General features: G+C 34.5%; 2 protein-coding genes across 3 annotated transcripts; one reads left to right on the forward strand and one right to left on the reverse strand.

The window, feature by feature from the left end:
• Nucleotides 1-3,409: 3,409 nt before the first annotated feature.
• On the forward strand, nucleotides 3,410-6,932 carry LOC115712141 (uncharacterized). The gene is made up of 5 exons (XM_030640384.2): nucleotides 3,410-4,244; nucleotides 4,513-5,014; nucleotides 5,094-5,295; nucleotides 5,601-6,095; nucleotides 6,327-6,932. The coding sequence occupies exons 1-5, from the start codon at nucleotides 3,872-3,874 to the stop codon at nucleotides 6,756-6,758; spliced, it is 2,004 nt and encodes a 667-aa protein (XP_030496244.2). The 5' UTR covers nucleotides 3,410-3,871; the 3' UTR covers nucleotides 6,759-6,932.
• On the reverse strand, nucleotides 5,656-18,590 carry LOC115712140 (probable inactive ATP-dependent zinc metalloprotease FTSHI 4, chloroplastic). Of its 2 annotated transcripts, none has more exons than XR_004010794.2 (18): nucleotides 17,874-18,553; nucleotides 16,668-16,923; nucleotides 16,206-16,581; nucleotides 15,009-15,267; nucleotides 14,383-14,514; nucleotides 11,824-11,898; nucleotides 11,628-11,753; nucleotides 11,393-11,502; nucleotides 11,231-11,309; nucleotides 10,971-11,108; nucleotides 10,771-10,882; nucleotides 9,365-9,528; nucleotides 8,457-8,562; nucleotides 8,215-8,291; nucleotides 7,763-7,906; nucleotides 7,522-7,667; nucleotides 7,053-7,104; nucleotides 5,656-6,081 (listed from the first exon to the last, which is right to left on the reverse strand). XR_004010794.2 is itself a non-coding variant. In XM_030640383.2 (18 exons), the coding sequence occupies exons 1-16, from the start codon at nucleotides 18,147-18,149 to the stop codon at nucleotides 7,524-7,526; spliced, it is 2,574 nt and encodes an 857-aa protein (XP_030496243.1). In that variant the 5' UTR covers nucleotides 18,150-18,590; the 3' UTR covers nucleotides 5,656-6,081; nucleotides 7,065-7,104; nucleotides 7,522-7,523. The 2 variants fall into 2 exon arrangements, 1 of the variants encoding a protein (XP_030496243.1); XM_030640383.2 differs by having other exon boundaries at nucleotides 7,065-7,104; nucleotides 17,874-18,590.
• Between the last annotated feature and the right edge of the window lie 3,051 nt (nucleotides 18,591-21,641).

The following is a 21,641-nucleotide window of genomic DNA, read 5'->3' on the forward strand; positions in this document are numbered from 1 at the left end:
TTTTATTTATACCATAATGCAACATAATTCCTGCAAAATAAATTAAATTAAATTTAAAATAAATATTTTCACTTATAAATATGTATTCAATAGATTTTATGAAAATATCAATTTAAACTTAATTTAATTTGACTTTTGAAATCGATATGTATACATTTTTTACCACTAATCACTTACAAATCTAAAGTCTTCTTCTAAAACTCATTTTTTGGCTACCCCTGAAGAGTGGTATAAACTTAGCTCTTTTATACTAATTCATGTACGGTGAGTTGTACAGGAGACGCTACTGAAGAGTAGTGTCTTTAAGTTGGTCACTGATAGTACTTTCTGAGATGTTTCCCCATTCCAGTACCTTGGTAGGAGAACTAATTCTATGTTCTCATTGTATCTGCCCATCTTGTACGCACCTTTACTTCTGATCTCTGTCACTTGGTACGGACCTTCCCAGTTTGGCCCAAACACTCTTGTTGCATGATCTTTCGTATTCAAGAATACTCTTTGAAGAACTAAGTCTCTTATGAAGAATTTCCTCTCCTTTACTTGTTTATTGAAGTACCTGACAACTTTTTGGTGGTAAGCATGCAGCTTTAAGGTTGCTTGTTCTCTTCTTTCTTCTAATTTGTCAAGGGATACTGTTAGCAGGTGTGGTTTACTTCTTGGTCATAGGCTGCCCTCCTATGGGATGTTGGTTCCAGTTCAACGGATAGCATTGCTTCATAGCCATAGGCTAGCGCAAAGGGTGTCTGCCCAGTGGTTGTCTTCTCGGTGGTCCTGTGTGACTAGAGTACCTCTATGAGTAAGTCGGGCCAATTTTCTTTTGCCTCTTCTAGAAACTTTTTCATAATTATTTGAGGGTCTTATTTATAGTTTCTACTTGCCCATTTGTTTGAGGGTGCGTGATTAGAGAAAAGCTTTTAATAAAATCGTGTCTGTTGCAAAAGTCATTGAACATATCACTGTCAAATTATTTTCCATTATCTCACATGATCTTCTGTGGGAGTTAAAACCGACATATGATGTTTTTAACAACAAAGTCGAGGACTGTCTTGGAAGTTATTGTCACCAATGGTTCAGCTTCTATCCACTTAGTGAAATAGTCAACTGCGACTACGGCATATTGTACTTCTCCTTTCCTTTTAGGGAGTTGACTGATTAGGTCTATTCCCCACACAACAAAGGACCAAGGGGACTGCATTAATGTGAGCTTGTTTGGTGGAGCTCTCGGGATCTTTGAGAATCTTTGGCACTTGTCACATTTTTTGACATAGTCCATTGAATCCTTGATCATAGTAGGCCAAAAATACACTTTTATGGGTATCTTTTTGAGTAGGCTTTGCCCTGCGGCATAATTACCGTGGAAGCTTTCATGTACTTCTATCAATAGTCGTTCAGCCTCTGTCTTGGTGACACATCTTAGAAGTGGTATTGAGAAACCACGTCTATACATAACCCCTTCCAAGATTAGATACTGAGCAGTTTTCCTCCCATTTTTCTTGCTTCATTCTTGTTTTCTGAAAAGATTCCTGTCTGGAGGTACACTACTATGGGTGTCATCCAGGTTGGACTGTCATCCAGCATGTCTATTTCTTCTGAAATAGTGATGCTTGGTTCTTTTAAGAACTATATGGGTACTAAGTTTGCCTTGTCTTCCAAGGTGTTGCTGGCTAGACGAGCGAGTGCATCGGTTGTTGCAGTCTCTATTTTGGGAACTTGCCTTATAGTATAGCCTTTGAGCTGACTTAATAAGTCTTGAATCTTGCTCAAATATGCTATTATTTTTTCACCTCGGGCTGTATATTCACTTGGGACATGATTAACAACCAACTGGGAATCATTGTATATATCCAGGTAATCTGCCCGCACTTTGTGTGCTAGCTTGAGGCCAGCAATTAGAACTTCATACTCAGCAACTTCTTTTTCCCATATTTATGAAAAATTCCCTTTTATCTAGGGATAATTTTATAAATACACAAAAATAATAAAAAAAAAAATACAAAAAAATATGCTTCTATGAAATTTTAAATATTTTTACGGTTTTAAGATTTTATTTACAGAAAATACGGTCTTTTGATGTATTTTTACGTTGTACTCTTGTTATTTTGATGTTGATTTTTTGTTATTTGTACATTATTTTTTTATGCTGTTTTGATGTCATTTTATTGTTGTTTTTCTATTACTTTCATGTGATTTTTTTGGTTTTTTTTTTTTTTTTTGTATTATTATAGAATATTGTAAAAATATTTAAAAAAAAAAAATACTTTAAACCGGACCCAAGATTTAAAGTGAGGGGGCATAATTTTTTTTTTTTTTTTTGTAAGGCAAGGCAAAAGTAAATTTAAAAAGGAAAAAAAATGTTCATGATGGAATTTAAACATTACCTCTATCCTATATATAATCTAGATTATTATACTAAAAGTTCATATTGTCTATAAAAATCATCTTTTATTATAAATATATGTTGTAACTAACTAAAATGTATATATATTTTTTCTTCTAAGTGCCCTACCTCGCTTCTATGTGGATCGCTCCTATTTAATCTGTAAAAAGTTTATCAAAAATTTAGAGCATGTTTAGTATTATTTTTTGTTTTTTGTTTTAAGTATGTTTAGAAATGAGAATAAAAAATTATTTTTGAAGTTTTCAAAACACAAGTCCCATTTGGTTAGCGTTTTTTAAAAACAATATTGATCAAAAGTGAATTGTTTTTTAAAATAGAAAACAACATTTTGTTGTTTTCAAAATTTTTATTTTTTGTAAATTTGTTTTCTAAAAACTATTTTTAAAAAATAATTTTTTAGTTATGATGTCAGATAATGCAGGTAATTTTCTCTCTTATCTAACTAACCAATGCAGGTAATTTTCTCTTTTATCTAACTAACCGAGGCACACAGGAATGAATGGGACAATTCAAGAATTTTATGAAAAAATGTAACAGATATCTTACCTCCCATAAAAAAAAATAACAAAAAAAGAAAACATCGAAAGCTATACGAGTTGAAGAAAAAAGCTTCTAATTTCAGTTGACTAAATCTTGTCTTTAATTAAATTCCTACACCGTTTTCATCATTAAAAAAAAAATCTGAAATTAGGATATCTTTCTCTCCAAAAAAAAAAGTAAATAAATAAATTATTATATTTAGTCCAATTATTCGCTTTTTAAACCAGCAGGTGATTTTAATTTGGGAGCTAAACTACAGGCTAAAGGAATGATGATACACCTATTGTTTTGTTTTGTAATTTATATGGACTGTTGTTTATCTATTTATTACATATACTTTAACCAGAATCGCTTATGAAAAATTACTAGTGTAGTGGTTGCCCACGTAAAATTTCTTATGAATAACAATCATCCAGGGACACCATACCATGGAATATATATAAACTTTTCCAGTTTTGCTTGTGAATTAATGGTGGATTTCAATCCCGGTAGGACTTATTTAATCAATTTATATTATAAGCCAACTTATTAGGTGCCTGACTAAAGACTTTTTCAGTTTTGTCTACTTTTATATAATTGAATTTAAAAAATATAAAAATAGATATGAGACCAACAGCGCTCGTCGAAAATCCAAACCAGTTATATTGAAACGAACAACATCCCTTTTTTCTTCCATAGAAAAGAAAAATGAAAATCCCATTAATTAATATGGCCGATTGTCTGGTATTATATTAGGCTCAGCCGCCACATGAATTCATATATACACAAGAGACTAGCCCACCGAATAACATGTATAAGTATCAGATTTTCACGAACTAAGCTACTTACTAAGTTTTTCTTTCGTCTTCGTTGATAATATAATCTTCTCCTACACTACTCAGCAATCCACATATCATTTGATATTTTCTTTTAATTTGGTCCAAAAATATTAAGATGGAATATTTATTTGATGATGATGAACCCATAATAGAACGACGTTTAGAGAGTAAAAAGAGTATAGGAGTTGGAACAATTAGGCCTTCTTCTTCTTCTTCTCCTTCTCCTAATAATGATAAAAAATCTTATGGTGGTCTTTGTAATAGTCGTTCGGAGTCATTCCGGACATTGGAAATGGGTGTACCCAAGTCTGAAGCTGCAGAAGTGAGATTAGCTTGGATTCGTTCTCAGATCATTGGGGGCAATTATGAAGTGGAATATGATTCTCCTTTTGGCAAACGAACCATTGTTTATGCAGATCACACCGCTTCTGGCCGATCTCTTCTCTACATTGAAAACTTCATCATCAATAATGTTCTTCCTTTCTATGGTACGTACGCACTCAATCCACCCCACCCCTTCCACTACTAACTACCTCTTCTTTTATATATTTACAATTACATTGTTATTAGGCATCTTAAATTCTTAATCACAAAAGAGCGATATATTTTGTATTTCTTACTAAATTAATATTAATATATATATATGACACTTTGTTAATGGTTTGAACACTTGTATTATGTATAATTGTATATTATATGTCTAACTAGCTCATCCACTATATAATATGTTAATATATATGTACCATACGTGTGTAGGGAACACACACACGTGCGACAGTCACGTGGGTCTCCGAACGACAAAAATGGTTCATGAAGCAGGGAACTACGTGAAAAAATGTTTGGGAGGTGGAGAAGAGGATGCCCTCTTGTTTTGTGGGTCAGGTACCACTGCCGCCATAAAGAGACTCCAAGAGGTTATGGGGCTTACAGTGCCATCCATACTTAGAGAAAGAGTGATGAAGAGTCTAACCAATGAAGAGAAATGGGTTGTTTTTGTTGGACCTTTTGAGCACCATTCCAACCTTCTCTCATGGCGACAAAGCTTGGCTGAAGTAGTTGAGATCGGTTTAGACCAAAATGGGCTATTAGATATGGAAGCTTTAAGATTGGAGCTTGAGTCTTATAAATATGCAAATAGACCTATTTTGGGCTCTTTCTCTGCCTGTAGTAATGTCACTGGGATTTACTCTGATACAAGAGCAATTGCCCAACTTCTTCACAAGTATGGAGGCTTTGCATGCTTTGATTTCGCAGCTAGGTACATGATCCACTTTTAACACCCAACCAAACAATTGATGTTATTATTTTATATATAATTACTATATATTTGTATGCAGTGGTCCGTATGTTGAGATAGAGATGAGATCAGGGGAGATGGAGGGATATGATGCTGTTTTTGTGAGCCCACACAAGTTTGTTGGTGGGCCTGGAACCCCAGGCATACTCTTAATGAGCAAGGCCCTATATCAGCTCAGGACTTCACCCCCATCAACTTGTGGAGGTGGAACTGTTGCTTACGTTAATGGCTTCTCTGAAGAGGTAATTACACACCCACATCTTCTTCTTCTTCAAACGTGGGACTTAATACTCTTTATGAAGAGAGGTGTAATACCAATACCATCATGCTTACTCTATTATGAAAAGAGGTATCAGGGAGGAAATGTTAAAATGGTAGAAATAGTTATATAATATCTTCATACACGTATCAAATGTTTAATGTGTTGATAGCATAGAAGTCCAGCAAGCGATGTCACTACTTGTGATAATAAGCTCTATTTTTTTTTTTCCTTACAACAAGCGATGTGAAATAAAGTAAACAAAGTAATATTACTACATGAATGCAGGCGACAATATATAATGAGGACATTGAAGAAAGAGAAAATGCTGGAACACCACAAATAATACAAACAATAAGAGCAGCATTGGCTTTTTGGGTGAAAGAATACATTGGTTATGAAGTGATTGAGAGATATGAGCATATGTATGCAGAAAAAGCACTAAAGAGGCTTCTTTCGAATAAGAACATACAAGTATTAGGAAATACTAGTGTTAAACGACAAGCCATATTGTCGTTCCTCGTTTATTCCACAACAAATTCTTACTCAACAAACCTTAAAAATGGGCGTCAAAGTGACAGCAGAGAAGAAGGGCTTTACATGTGGGGAGAGACTGGAAACAATAGAGGTAAGCCTCTTCATGGAGCTTTCGTTGCAGCCCTCCTCAATGACCTCTTCGGTATCCAAGCTCGTGGCGGTTGTGCCTGTGCAGGACCCTATGGTCACAGTCTGCTCAAAATTGATGAGGCTAAAGCTCATGCCTATAGATCTGCCATAAAAGAGGTGAGCACTTTTTAAATGCTTTATAACAACATGAATCACAGCACAGCTATAAAATTAAGTTTGAAAACCCTATTGTTTATAGCTACTTAATTTGCTTTCCATAAATTACACTAATACTAAACTGCAAAATTGACAATCAATGCATAAACATAGTACATGGGATTCTCATTTCTGATAATATTCTTGTTACAAAAGGCATAACTAAACCGTGTTTCTCCTTAATATGAATAGGGCTACGCTGGAGTGAAACCTGGGTGGACAAGAATCAGTTTTCCCTATTTTATGTCCAATGAGGAATTTGAGTTCATTTTGGCAGCATTGGAATTTGTAGCTACTTATGGACAGCGGTTCCTCACTCTCTATAACTTTGATTTGAGAACAGGTAGTTGGACTGCCAGAGACAAGGGAATTTTATGCCTCATCAAGGATAATGCTTGCAATGTTCATGGCAGGCCTCTTGCAAATAGTACAAATGCAGCAGAGGTGAAGAGCGAACAACTCAAAAAATCCAAAAACGTAGAAGCTAAGGAAAATGGAATTGTCAATAAGTTTGAGCTGTATTTAAAGACTGCCGTTGAGATTGCTCGTCAACTGCCCAAGTTCCCTCCACAGCGCAAACTTCAGGGAGAATTAGATCTCAACATTTTGTCATTCAGAGTTTAATCCAATTCTTTAAAAGGCTAATACAACACTTGACATTGTATGTCTTTGTTCTCTAATTTATTCATTCTAAGTTATATCTGTAATTGCTGAAAAGTGTTGTTGCATTTCTCCCCCTCCCCCGACATGCCCTCTCTTTCATGTGCGCTACAAATTAATAAGAAACTACCTTTCTACTTCTTTGGTCGATTAAGCCCCTCCTCCTGAGTACATAGCAATTGCTATAGCGTTCTAGTTCCTAAATATTTATAATATGGCGAGGAATCTAGTCGTAAAGAAATCTGTAGAGCTACCAACCATTAAACATACCATGTATCCTCAAAATATCTACCATCCAGTAATCCTTTGCCTGCAAAAGTAGAATAACACAAAATTTTAGCTAATTATAAACAAACTCGAAAGGAAATGTTAATCTGCAAGAGTGAAGACTTATTAGAGAAATTTCCCCAAAGTGGGATGAGCTACAGGTTCACCGATCAAATACAATGCACAAGTTAATTGATGAATCCCACAGCTACACTCAGGTAACCGGAAACTTAAACGCTACTGAAGAGCTAGAATTAATCTAACAGCCAACTATATTAAGCCTCCCTTGGCCTTTTTTTTGTCCTCACACTGTATACCCAATAAAGAAATGGTGGCCCTTTTTTCTCTTTCTCATGAGACAATTCAAGCAGCATATGCAGTTGCTCCTTGGCATTCCCTTTGATTTCATAGTGGAAACAATATAGAATAAAATTTCCAAATAGTAGGGAAAGATGTTTACTTTTATAGAAAATGGCTGGCCATTAGAAGTTGAGGTTTTTGTTTTTCTTCTTCAACCACTGCTGAAGCTTCAGCTTTCATGTCTTCAATCTTTTTTTCCCAAATGTCATCTATCAACTTCCAGGTTTCATCATTCACCTTCTGGGTCTGTAAAATAATTAAAAAGGAAAAAGAAACAGTCACATTAATTGTTGAAGAAAAAACATATAGCATAACCCCAGCAGCATAGTGTCTCAGATTACCTCCATAGGTCTGGCTGCACCAAACGTTGCAAATCCAACATTTCCAGGTGCAAATGTAACCCGACCAGGAAGTGAAACCCCATGTATTCCCCATCTCCCTGCATATATTAGGGCTCCATATTCATCCACTGGACTCACAGCCGGCTGGGCAATTTACAAAATCATTTATCATAATATCATTAGAGTTGGAAAAGTGAACTAGTACACTGCATCAAAATGCATCCACTGATACATATGAACAAGTCAGGTACAGGGAAAAGAACAATGTAACCCATAATAGCAAGATTTAAGATGCGTATTGAAAAGCTATTACGAAAAATAAATTGCATTCTTGGAATAATAGGGAAGACATTTCCATTTGAACCAAATAGCTTTGTAATTCATAACCAATTTAGTGCGAAGAAAAAAATCGTAATTCATAACTATATAAAAGAAATTATGTTGACAACTACCTGGGGTATTCGAGCAGTCGTTTTATAAATATCCCAAATTTCCTCAGCTCCAATTTCTCCCTTTTCAAGTAGCACGTCTGCATAATAAAAAGATATGGCAAGTATTCAAACATTACAATTTGTTATCTAAAAGTCAATCTAGTTTCGATAATGTAAACTCAAGCAAAGTAATTAGAGATCAAAGTATACACTGTCCCAGTATTGGTTGGAACTACAATAAACAAATCATAAACACTAGTCACCTGTGATTGTCTCCGCAGCTAGATGGTACTCCCTCAACACAGATGAACATTTATCAACAGCATAACGCATATATTCATCCCTAAGTGCTTCAAGCTTAGCTGCAAGCTGTTGAAATGGAGCAAGGCACGAATGTTAGTTATGTGAAATAGTCCTATCTAAAAACTTAATTGGGAAATGAAGTGCTTTGCTTTAGCTCAGCAAGGCAAACTGAGTTGTAAGTTTCATAAATGTAATATGAATACACATAATTGCATAACAGAAGTTCTAAAGCTAATTTCAAATTTATGAAATTACTAGTTCTAAGTCATAAAAGCACAAACTAAATTCTTTATAAGTTTAAAATAAAAATTCCTAATCCTAATCAATAACATAAGAGTAGAGCTTAAAGTCTTAATCAACTTAAAAGACTAAGGAATCCTCATTTTCATGATCATTATCATCACTGTTGAGATTTTCTAAAAATGAAAGCTTCAGAAAATAAGTATAGCATCACACAAATGGGACACTGAGAATAGAAGCAGGTAAAGGATGTCTTATTTATTTGGAATTTGGATTTTACTTTTTGTGGCATAGACAGACCAAGTTTAAAAGCCAAACATGTAATCAGAACACTTTTTTTTAAAAAAAAATAAATAAATAATTAATTAAAAAAAAAAAGTGAAAAACCAATCAGTCATTCTTGAATACAATTTTTAGCCCTAAAGACTTCACCAATATGAGGCTTAACCCTCACACGCCTCAGAGGCAATAGCCTCGAAGGCATAAGCGAGGCCTGCTGAGGCTTAGCTTCTGAGGCATTTTTGGAGCACCTCACCCCAAGGCATCAGCCTCAATAGCTTTCTTAAACCATGGTCCAATCAACAAATGCAGGGACTAAAATTCAAATACTTGGAAAACACAAGCATACATTGGGTACGAGATCACTCTGATTCCTGTAGAATGCTTTCCCAAAAGCTGTCATTCCAGTCTGCAGGATTAAAAATTCTGCCAGCCTCGAAGCTTCTAATGTTGCCTTCGATGAGATCCAACAAAGATTGTCAACCCCAAACATCTCCTCCTCAATAACTCTTGCTACAATAAAAAATGTAGCCAATGAACTCTAGTCTTTGATAAGCATTATTGTTAAAAAACATTAAAAAAAAAAATGAAATTACAGAGCTTAAGAACATACCTACAAAAAAATTAATTAATTACAAATATGAAATAAAAAGCATTTGAAAGCACCAAAATCAGGAATAAACGACATGCATAAGGCAATGATTAAGAACATAAACAGCAGGCAATTCAATTTCAAACTGTTCCACCATTTGTAACTATTTAAGCGTCCATGGCTACAATATCCATCAATAAATCAATTAGCTGACCTTATCCCTTAACAATCACCTTAAAAAAAGTTTCCCAGTGTATAGTCTAATTCCAGGAGTTTAACCTAGCCATGCAGCAAAAGAGCCCTAACCTTTGGCTAAACAAAGAAAGTGACAAATGCGCCAGGAAAGTTAAATTTCATCTGTAAAATAAAATTTGTAACAAACTTGGTAGGAGTAATTCTTGTTTAAAGGACTGGGGACACAAATGGTCTCCTCCAACTTGCATGATCCAATTAGCCTTTTATTGTATTACGATAATACAACCATCATAACTAGGATTGATGCTCAACTTCTTCCAAGAAGTTGATAAGATGAAAAATATTCTCATAATCTTAAAGACATGACTATAACAAAGAAATATCAAACATAGTAAATATATATATAAATATATATATATATATATATATATATATATATATTGTCTTAAGTCTAAGCTTCTTGGAACAAATGAAAGCAAATACTTTTGAGAATTACCCCTGACCGGCTTTGGGCATAGGCAGCTAGGCCTGTGCCTAAGGTCCACTTAGTACAAGGGTCCAAAAAAAAAATTCCCTTTTAGATTATATTTTTTTTACTGATTTTATAAAATACCACATTTTTTTCTAAATAAGAGCCTAAAAAATCTTTTTCCTATGCCCACTATATTTAGGGCCAGCCCTGGAATTACCCAAGTATGAAATGGTACATTTATTTACAATAATCTAGACATGAAAAAATAGCTATAGAAATAATTTTATAAACACTTCAGATCCTGATAATAGTAGGTCTGGATTTAGAATTTACAGATTCCAAAGTTAAAGGAAGCAAATATTTAGATTAATGCAACCAAAGATGTAATGACAAAAAAAAAAGGAATTAATAAAAGAAGGAACTGTTAAAGTAATGAACAAAGGCAAACCCCTGCAGCATTATGATTTTGTCATCAAAGTTTATCTTTGTAACTTACGAGCACATGCACGCACTATAGAGTTCACATAATCTGATTTTCTTGCGAAGACCTTGCCCGGAATGTCATTATAACACATATTTGGCTGACTACGAATTGATTTTATATCCGTCTGCATACAACAGAAAAGGGTGTAAAATTACAATGTTTTAGGCATAAAAAGAGTTTAAGAAACTGAATAATAAAGGCAGCCCCGTGACCTGGGTAAATGGACGGTAAGGATTTGGAAAGTAGCAGGCAAGGACAGCAACAGCTGCTTCTCTGTATGCCAACCTTAATTTTAGATCCTCTGGGATTTCAGTATTATCTTCCTGACCTGTTTCAAATGTGCCCTTTTGCTGCAAAAAAGATTAGACAAAAACAAAACAGAAATGACAATATCAGGAAACAGCTACACAGAAGTTTTAGAAGGCATGAGGTAGCCCAGGTAGGTGATATGTTCTTGGAAGGCACTACTAACCCTTTTCAAAGCTTCTAGCAGCTCATCTCGACCAATGAAATCTAAATCTTTCCTTGCAGTCAAAATTCCAGCTTCATTACTGTTATTAGAATGATTAGCATAAGCCTTTTTAACTATTGATGCGGAACAGATAAGAAAAAAAAATTTGGATTAAGCATTTACAGTATGTTCTGCAGTTCTGCCCCAGTAAAATCTTCAGTAAGCTCTGCTATTTCCTGAAGGAGAACATCCTTCTCCTCCTCAGAACGGAAATATTTATTTCTAGCGTGCACCTGCCATGCTCAAAGTATTAATTACAAAACTAAAATGGTATCTATACCAACAATGCTGCCAACAAAAGAAAGATAAAATGGGGAAGGGGGAAAGCGTAAAAAGAAAAAGGGAAGGAGAAGTAAACCTTCAAAATAGCCAATCTACCATCCTTAGATGGCAAACCAACTCTTATGATCTTGTCAAAACGACCCTTTCGCAGAAGTGCAGGATCAAGAATATCCAGTCTATTTGTGGCACCTATTACCAGTACCTAACAAACCCAAATTGAACAATCAAAACCAGTTAACTCCATTAAAGCCAAGCAGAATTTGAATATAAACCTGTGAGGTAGAAACTTTAAATCCATCCATCTCTGTCAATATCTGAAGTAGACCTTGTTCCCTTTCTGCACCACCCTATACAATAATCAATCACAATTTTAGATAGCATTATACAAAGTAAGAGCTATAATTGTTTTCCACATGGTATGTTTACAGAGTAAATATGGTTTTGCAGCCAGTACCTCATCAACTTTGAACTATATCACACTAAATGAAGCTTTTCAAGTACCAAGTTAGAACTTGGAGATAAATCTCAAGGTGATCCTTTAAAACATATTTATGCACATTTTAATCTTGTCATTTAAAGCTTTGGAAGCTCTATTTACTTATTTATTATTTTTGAAAAGAAACTGAACTTTGTCAGGCTCTAAATAGATTCTATAAATCCAATAATTTCATAAAACCACCACTACCCTTACCTACCTTACCACTAGTTGTACAACATAATTGCTGTTACAATGTTCCTGAACAACCTTAAAAACCAATTTTTTTAAAGTAAAATAAAGGTACCTATTGATATATTGATATTAGAGTAATAAAGAGAACAAGTTTGTTGGGCATTCGAGAGACCCAGCTCTCTCCCAAGAGCTAATGCTCACTTTAACCGAATAATTCTCTCCCCAAAACCCCTCTATAACTCTCATATATATACTATCTCAATACTCCCCATTACAATGACCAATGTACCCTTTTTATTTATCCTAAGGCCTAACAATACCGGCCATCCAAACTTGACCTTGTCCTCAAGGTGAAGAACAACAAGCTACCACAACAGTGTTTGTCCAAACCAACCATTTGCGAGAAAGCATTGGAATGAGAATTCGGGCCATCGCCCTCTATCAAAAATCCAGCAAGTAGCTGTGAAACTACCCGCCTGGTCGTAGCACGAATCTGAAACTATAACTTGTGCTCGTCCTCTATCAAAGAACCAAGCCAGCAAGTGCATTCGGTGAGCCACAGCCATGACATGCCCATATAGAATGCTATTGAAGATGTGTAACACCCACTCACGATATGAAGCTGAAAATGATCATTTGTCACAAACCCAAAAGCAACCAGCCATCCGAAACTACAATGAAGAACGAGAGATTCCAGTCATTGCACATGAAACAAGAATTCCTAGTGCTAAAATGTAAGTTGAAGCAAGTTGCAATTCCTTGGCTCTTTCAAATACTCCTAGGCCAAGAGTTCACAATAATATTTCTTTGTGTGGCAGAAATCCAATCCAATGAACACAGTGAAAGTTGGAATACTTATGTCATCAAAATACAATGTGCCCTGGTAGTTGTGTCTATCAAGAGCAAAGGGTTCACAACAATATTTCCTTCTTCTTCTAATCGCACGAAGCTTCTTTTAGAGCTGCGACTTGTCGATTGCGACTCACAACCACCAGCGACGGAGCAAAGGGTGGGGATCGCCGTGAGGGTGGACGAAGGGATGCATACTTGGCCAAAATTAATTGACAAAGAGTTGGGGAAGCCATTTTCTCGCCGGATTTCTGTATTCGATTGATCATCATGTCTAACAGTTTCACGATGGGACCAATCGTAGCCTCAAGAACTGATTTCATCAGTTCCAGAGCTTGCTGAAACTCCGATCGAATTTTTGTCACACCTTGCCCCATAGACCAACGTGCTTTGATACCACATGATAGGAATTTTTCTATCAATTTGGTATGAATAAAAGCAAAATAGAGAGAATGGAGCCCAACAACGATTAAGCAACTGATATATTGATGTTAGAGTAATAAAGATAATAAGTTTGCTGGGTATTCAAGAGACCCAGCTCTCTCCCAAGAGCTAATGCTCACTCTAACCAAATAATTCTCTCCCCAAAACCCCTCTAAAACTCTCATATATACTATCTCTATACTCCCCATTACAATGACCAATGTACCCTTTCTATTTATCCTAAGGCCTAACATTTACTTAATTCAAAAACAAAAAAATTCAACACTCCAACAAACACTTGTATGTTCAACACTTGCCCATTGGACACATTTTTTTTCCTCCTGATGCACTTATCCTCCAGTTGAACTGATGGAAGCGAGAAACTCTAGTTAATTGCTAGGTGAGTTTCAGGAGGGAATAACCATTCAACCCAACTCTCACGATTCCTTTTGACTTTCAGATAGAAAAGTCTAATTTTCAATGAATCTAACAGATCATCCAAGGACCTACTTATACAATAACAATAAAAATATAAATAAACCTTGCATTCCATGCATGTATCTCGCCCTGTGCATTACATACCTGTCTCGCAACATAAGTTTAAAGGATCACCAACCAAAGGTTCAACTATGCTCATAAGGCATACAAGAGATGTATCAAAAACCTCTTACAACATGCAACACAAAATGAAACTCGAGCCACCCGAATAAATTCCACTTCTATTTTAATTTGCATAGAAATTATAAACATAAAATAAATACAAGAAAGAAATAACAAACCAATACAAGTTTCTTTAGGTTATTTAAATTTTGTGAGGTGGAGTAAACCAACAGAAAGATGGGGCATTAAAGAATATGGTTTGAGGAAAGAATGGTATGTATTAACCTACCCCACCAATGTCAGGCCCACCACGTTTGCTACCAATGGCATCAATCTCATCAATAAATATAATTGATGGTGCATATGATCTAGCACTAGCAAAAAGATCCTTGACACGAGAAGCTGCCACACCTACAAACATCTGGAGAAATTAAAGCGTTAAGAAGTTTGCTTTAAATTCTACAATGTCCAAATAGTAAAAGGTCACTTGTCTTAGACTGATCTTCACTCAAAATATATTAAGAACCTCAATTATGGCAGAGGAAAACTGTAGTGACACGAAAATAAATTAAAATAACAATAAATATCACGAAGGACCTTGTAATTTTATTTTTTGTTACAGAAAAAACCCCAAATTTAATATATTCATCAAATCTATGACTGGCAGTGACTTATCAAAATTGCAAAAAGGCAAAATAGGGCTTAGTAAAAAAATGTTTCAAATATATGCAATTTGAAGGCAATGTTTCTTCCCCCTTTGGAAAATTGCTTTGTTCCTTATATGAAACTCGCATGAAACTCCTTATATGGATAAACATTTTGTTATATATCCCAGAAAAAGTGCATAAGTATCATGTTTCATGCTATTTTAATAATATAAACTTTAATTAATAATATAAGTTGATCAGGCCTAACCTCTACAAAATCAGTGCCATTTGCCGCAAAAAAAGGAAGTCCTGCTTCACCAGCAATAGCTTTCGCTAGCAGTGTTTTACCAGTTCCAGGAGGACCATGAAGAAGCACACCTTTTGGGCAGTAGATGCCCTTATCTTGAAATTCTTCATCATCCTTTAAAATTCTAACAATTTCCTGAAGTTCCCTCTTTATGTATTCCTGACCAGCAAAATCATCGAAGGTGATACCAGTAGATTCTTCTGCTGATATAAATTTTGCCCTGGATTGAAAGCAAAAATAAAATTATCTGAGCTACCAACTTTATCTCAAATTCATCTCTTTTCAAAATAAATAAATAACGTTCTTTTTCCAGAATACGATGATGATCTACCATTGCCAAGAAAGAACATACAAGAAACATTTAAAAGTAAGAGTTAATAACAAAATGTAAGGCTCTGGTTGAAATAATTAACATCAAACTGATTGCTCCATATGATTCTGATAAGAAATTATTTCCATAGACAATACAATTTATATTTCATCTTTAGTTTTGTACACCATTGGTAACTTACGAACCTAGTTGTAATTTGAAACAGATAGAGAAGCAAGGTACTATATTTTGCTAATCTAGCATAAATACATAAGAACTAAAAAAAATACAGTTTAAGCTTAAATTCAGAAGCCACTCCACCAGCCTAAGTACACTCTTAATAGACACATTTTTTTTTCCCTCTAAAATAGCCTCAAAGAAATGTTTTGCCTGGCGAACCATGAAAGGGCCAAATACAAAATGAAAATTTGATACATAAACTTGCCATTAGAAAATTTAACATTTATATTTTTTTGATATGTAATTTTGCATATTCCTAATACCAATAATGCTTATTGTTTTTTAAACTAGGCTCTCCGCCTAACCTACAATATTTGGAGAGTAAGAAACTATAACAATTGTTGTGTGGGTACCCAAGAAGGACTTGAACGTCAAACTTTGTGGAAGCAAATCACCCATTTGAGCTACCCTTCTTGGTCATCCCTTAGATATCAAGTTGCAACAACAAGCAAATTTAAACTATGTCGCCACCCACAAATTATAGAAACAGCCATCCGAAATAAAAATAGAAGAAGAAAATACTTGTAAAAAGAATAAAGAGTATTTTTCCAACAACTACTGCTCGAGAAAGTCAAAAACATGCCAATGGAAAATCATCCTCCACTTACCGACTTTTTCCTAATGATCCAAGTGCACGGCGCTTAAGGGGTTGCCTAATTTTTTTGCCTGGTTTTCCTAGATCACTAGGAATCAACTTTGCATATATTGGTCTTGTCAAGTTATCAATCCAAATATATAAACCAATAGAAAGGGCAAGCCGCATAGACCAAATGACTGCAGTTGCAACAGTGGTGTATACTTCTGCAGGTACTGTGTCCACATTATAAACATCAACATTTACTATCTGCTGGTGCAACTTCTGCCAAACTTCATTCCAGCAATCAATAGGCATGCGGTCAACTACATGACGCCTAAAAACAATTTCCTTATTCGAAGTTACCTCAGATTCTCCTGTTTTCTCATCTTTGTAATAAGGTAGAATCACTGTAGAAATAAGGGAACTAACTTTCAGAGCAATATTCTATGGCAAAGTTGACACCCAAATGAAATGAGCAGATCAAACGTCTTACCTGATATTGTTTGACCATAATTTGAATACTCCATAAATTGCACGTTATTTGAGTTAAGAAGCCTCCAAAAATCACTAAAGTCAATCCTGTGTGAGATTTCAGGATCCCACTCAGTTCCTTTCAACTTTCCGCGCATAGTCAACAAGACTCTACTCCAATAAGAAGCCATCACAAGTTGCCTTTCCAACTGTACATTTGCTTTGCGATCAAGTTCTTCCAATTCATCAATCCGTTGTCTTTCAAGATCCTTTAATTTCTGTGAAAGAAAATTCAATTCAACAATGAACTAATTACAAAAATGGCATAAAATTTTAATGAACAGACAAGAATTATTTTCAGCAAGTTTATGTAAAATATATATATCTAATGAAAAAGGATGAAAAGATGGGCTTAGAAAACAAGTTATAAGAAAGTTTTAGTATCCTGTCACTAAGATTGACAACTGAAGCGAAAAATGTAAGGAATGAATAGAACAGGGATAACTAAATTGGAGTGAATGCCAAAACATTATTCTTTGACTTCTTTGATAATGTAAGAGGCTAACACATTGTAAATGTACAGCTCACATAGACAGGGAGAACTCTAGAAGCAAAACTCATAATTCAATCACTACAAAGCAGTGGACAAGGAATCATCAAAAGATAAGTGTCATGTCAATAAGATTGCTCCCATATTAGATAATGTCAAACTTTATAATGTTAAATGCTTCACAAGAACACAAGTAAATCTGAAAAGAAAAATGTCACATTGAGTAATTATAATCCTCCAAAACTCATTCAGAACATAAAAAGACAGCACTCCGTACAACCACCCCACCCTTCCATTGGAATTTATTGGAGAATAAACAGTTTAAATGAATCCAACTCCGAACATTATAAACTTTCAAATTCAATCACCCCTTCTAACAAGTTCATGTAAAACAGTTTTCATCTTTACAACAACCGATTATTATTTCGTTTACCTTATTTACCAACCTACCACCATATCCCAAGCCCCAAAAGTCATCTCAGGAGACATAACCGATTTCACTTTGTTTTACAATAACAATTTCCATACATAATTTCATTTGAAAATTCGAAAAAACATTTTACCAGCAACACGGCACATTAGTATATATACCCAGCTAAATATGTCACTGCACTGATAAAAACGACAATAATTTATCCCTAACTGATGATATTATCTACAATTAAAAAAGAAAGAAACCTCGAATAGCTGAGCAGACTCAACGTCTTCCTCGGCGTTCGCGGGCACTACAGCCGAGTTCGAACTCGAAACAGAAGCTTTACAGGCGCGAATTCTGAGCTTCGTTGGGTTGAGAAACTTAGCAATGTCACCATAGGCCTGAAACTTAGCTCCCAAACAACGTTTAGGACGTATTCGATAAAATGCCGGAAAGGAATTAAGAGGGGTTTTAGAGGGGTATAACAAGCAGTTTGGTGGTTGAATTATATCACTTCTCGTTAATGGTTGGGAATTCATTTTCCACCATTAAAGGACGCTGTTGTTGTGGTTGTGAAAGTATTTTTCTTGCTCTTTTCTACTGTTTTTCCTTTCCGGTGTGGAAATAATGGGAGGAGCCGGAAAATATTATCCAGCATCTATTATATCCCTTTTTTTGGAACACTATTACAATTATGCCGTTTTCAAAGAGAACAAAAATGTGGGTTTTGGAAACAAATTTTAAAATTTCTAAATACTTCCCCTAACTTCAATGTTTTACATTCTTTTACTTTTTCTTTTTCACTTTAACCTTATGTATGTTTACAAGTTACATTTTAGTGGGGAAGTCGGAAGAAGGTAGCCGTATTGGAAGGTGCGGCTGGCTCACCTCTTTTTAAGAGAAAGTTAATGTTTGTTAGGTATTTTAGTTTGACATTGCTTCACACTCAAAAAAAACAAGTTAGGTCTGAGTTAAATTTGGATATGGAAGTTTTCTTTCATTCCTCGACGGTTTAGTAAGATTAAGCTCACGAACTTATTATCCAAGGTCTTTTTTTTTCTGCTTTAACCTTATGTTTAGAAATTATATTTTAGTTTTTATAAGAGGCTTTCTTAAGAAAGAAAAATTAATTATTTTGTGGTCATAAATATAGTAATGTAGTTTAGTAGTTTCACATTTCTTTTAAGGAGGTCTTAAATTCAAATCTCCGTCCCCTAATGTGAAAAAAGATATATTATATGGAAAAATTTTAAAAAAAAAAAAAAAAGTTAAAAAGTATGAGAAAAATAGTATAAGATAACACTTGATTCAATAAGTTTTTTCATGCCAAACATGAAAAATTAATTCTTTTTTAATTCTGAGCACTTTTATTTTTTTTGCATTTGCTTTATCTTTTTCTTCTTTCACTGAGACTATTTTCAATGCAAAATGTAAAATTTGTGCTAAATTTGGCACAAAAATTGAGTTTGTATTATATTTTAGCCTACTATTTACAATTGTGCTCCAATGTAAAGATGTAAAAAAAATATAATTATATTGATCATCATTAATATTGTATTAAAAATATACAAACATCATTATTTTTTATTTTTTATTGCTTAAATAATGGTAATATAGTATAAATTATGTAAAAGTCAATGAATCATAATAATTAGTGGCACTATAGTAAATAAAAAATATAGAATTTATCGTGGGCTAAATTTGGCACAATGCTATATCTTGTGCCAAATTTGGCACACTTTTTAGTAGGGGTGTACATCGGTCAGTTTGGTCGGGTTATAGTGTATTTTTACCAACCCAATATAAATATCGGGTTGCAAATATTTATTTGTAACCCGTCCAATGAAAAAATAAAAAAAGTGTAACCCGCCTAATGATTTTCATCGGTTTGGTCAGGTTAACCTGTTTAAACCGATCTTTATTTTTTATTTTTTTTCATTATTGTTAGTTTTTGGTATTCAAATAATTGATTTGAAAAAATAAATGTATAGTACAAGTCTTTCAAAATTAAAATATTTATAGTTTAAATTAATGTTAAAAAATAAATATAAATTGAATAAATATTAAATTATTAAAGAATATTTTTCAAAATATAGAATAAAAATATACCCATATGTAAATTTTAAATTTCAACTTCAATATTCAAATACAATCAAAATTATCAACTATAAATTCTAAATTTCAAATTAAATACTATAAAATACAAACTTTAAATGTAAATTAAGTTAACTATTAAACGTAATTTATATATTATATTATAGATAATTTTAGTAAAAATATGTAAATCGGTTTATTCAGTTTGTTCGTGTTATTTGGGCATGTTAGAATAATATTCAACCCGTCCAATATATTCCTTGGGCGGTTTGAATTTTTTGTAAAGTTATTCGGGTTATACTTTTGTCGGTTTATTTGGTTTGGGCGATTTATTCGGGTTGGACGGTTTGTAAATTTTTTTTGAACAGCCCTACTTTTTAGAACACCATTGGAGTAGTATTTTTCTTAAGTGTGCTAAAATATAGTAATACACCACTTTTTTAGCACTCCATTAGAGATGCTCTAAAATCTAACTTTCAAACATAGCCTAAAGGAAGATTATTTCTTTTATTAGTCAATATAATTCATACAAGTTACAATCACATAAAAGATTGGTGGAGAAATTTTTCCCATCCAACAAATATTTTCATTCAATAATAGAGCATGTTTCACCACTACGAATATTGTCCTTATCCCCAAGGTCCAAAACCCGAAAAAGAACAAATCACCATAGGCCTATTTTGCTGTGTAACATTATGTACAAGGTTATTTCTAAAATCATTGCTAATAGAATTAAGCCTCTGCTTCCCTCCCTGATTTGTCCTACCCAAGCTGCTTTTGTTCTGGGGAGGAATATTCAGGACAATAATGTCATCATCCAGGAAATTATCCACTCCTTCAACAGAAAAAAAGGCAAAGAAGATTGTTTTGCCATAAAAATTGACCTTATGAAAGCATATGACAAACTGAGCTAGAAATTTATTGACCATGTGCTTGTTGGGTTTGGGGCGCCGCAAAAGTTTTGAGGTTGGATTTCCCAATGTATCACTACCACCTCTCTCAATATTTGCCTTAATGGTGGTCAGTTTGGTAACATCACGCCCTCTTGCGGCCTTCGACAGGGAGATCCCTTGCTCCTTACTTGTTTATTTGCGCGGCAGAAATTTTGTCTAGACTTTTGATCGACGCACAATGTAATCGGTCTATTAAGGGTATTAGACTAAGCAGGGGTGGCCCTATACTCTCCCACATTTTCTTTGCAGATGATTTAATCTTGGTTGGGAGAGCAAATTTGGAAGAAGCTAAAAGTTATTGGCAATGCATTGAGAGGTTTTGTGTTTAGTCGAGCCAACAAGTCAATAAACTCAAAACCTCGATCTATTTTTAGTAAAAATAGTTCCAATGGCATGAAAGAGGTATTAAGTCGGTGCTGGGCATTGGGTCCCCAGAAGGTAACATCAAATACTTAGGGTTACCTCTCTTTCGCTCCAGACAAAATTAAGGACGCTGACTTCAATTTCATCATCGAACACCTCATGTTTAAACTTCAGGGCTAGAAAGCTAAGTCTCTGTCTAAAGCAGGTCGTGCCACTCTCATAAAAGTTCGTTCGCCTATTCTTACTTATGTATGCCATGCAAACGACCATACTCTCAAATCGCCTTGTGGCTAAGATTGATGGAATGGTTCGTGATTTCTTGTGGGGGTCTGAAAAGGGTAACCATGGTTTGTATCTAAAAGCTTGGAATAAGCTTTGCCTTCCTAAGTCTTTAGGGGGGTTGGGTTTTCGTAAAACGAGAGAAATGAACCTCACCTTCTTGGCTAAATGGGGGTGGAACCTTTTAAAAGGAAACCAATCCTTTTACTGTCGGATCCTGGAAGCAAAATAAGGAAAGCCTATTCTTAATTGTACATCCAAGAATTTTGATTTGTGGTTTTGGAAAAATGTGGTTAAATCTAACTCTATCTTAAAAAAAGGAGCCTGTAAGTTGGTGGTGGA

This window comes from Cannabis sativa, chromosome 4 (assembly GCF_029168945.1).
Source record: "Cannabis sativa cultivar Pink pepper isolate KNU-18-1 chromosome 4, ASM2916894v1, whole genome shotgun sequence".
Classification (NCBI taxonomy): Eukaryota; Viridiplantae; Streptophyta; class Magnoliopsida; order Rosales; family Cannabaceae; genus Cannabis; species Cannabis sativa.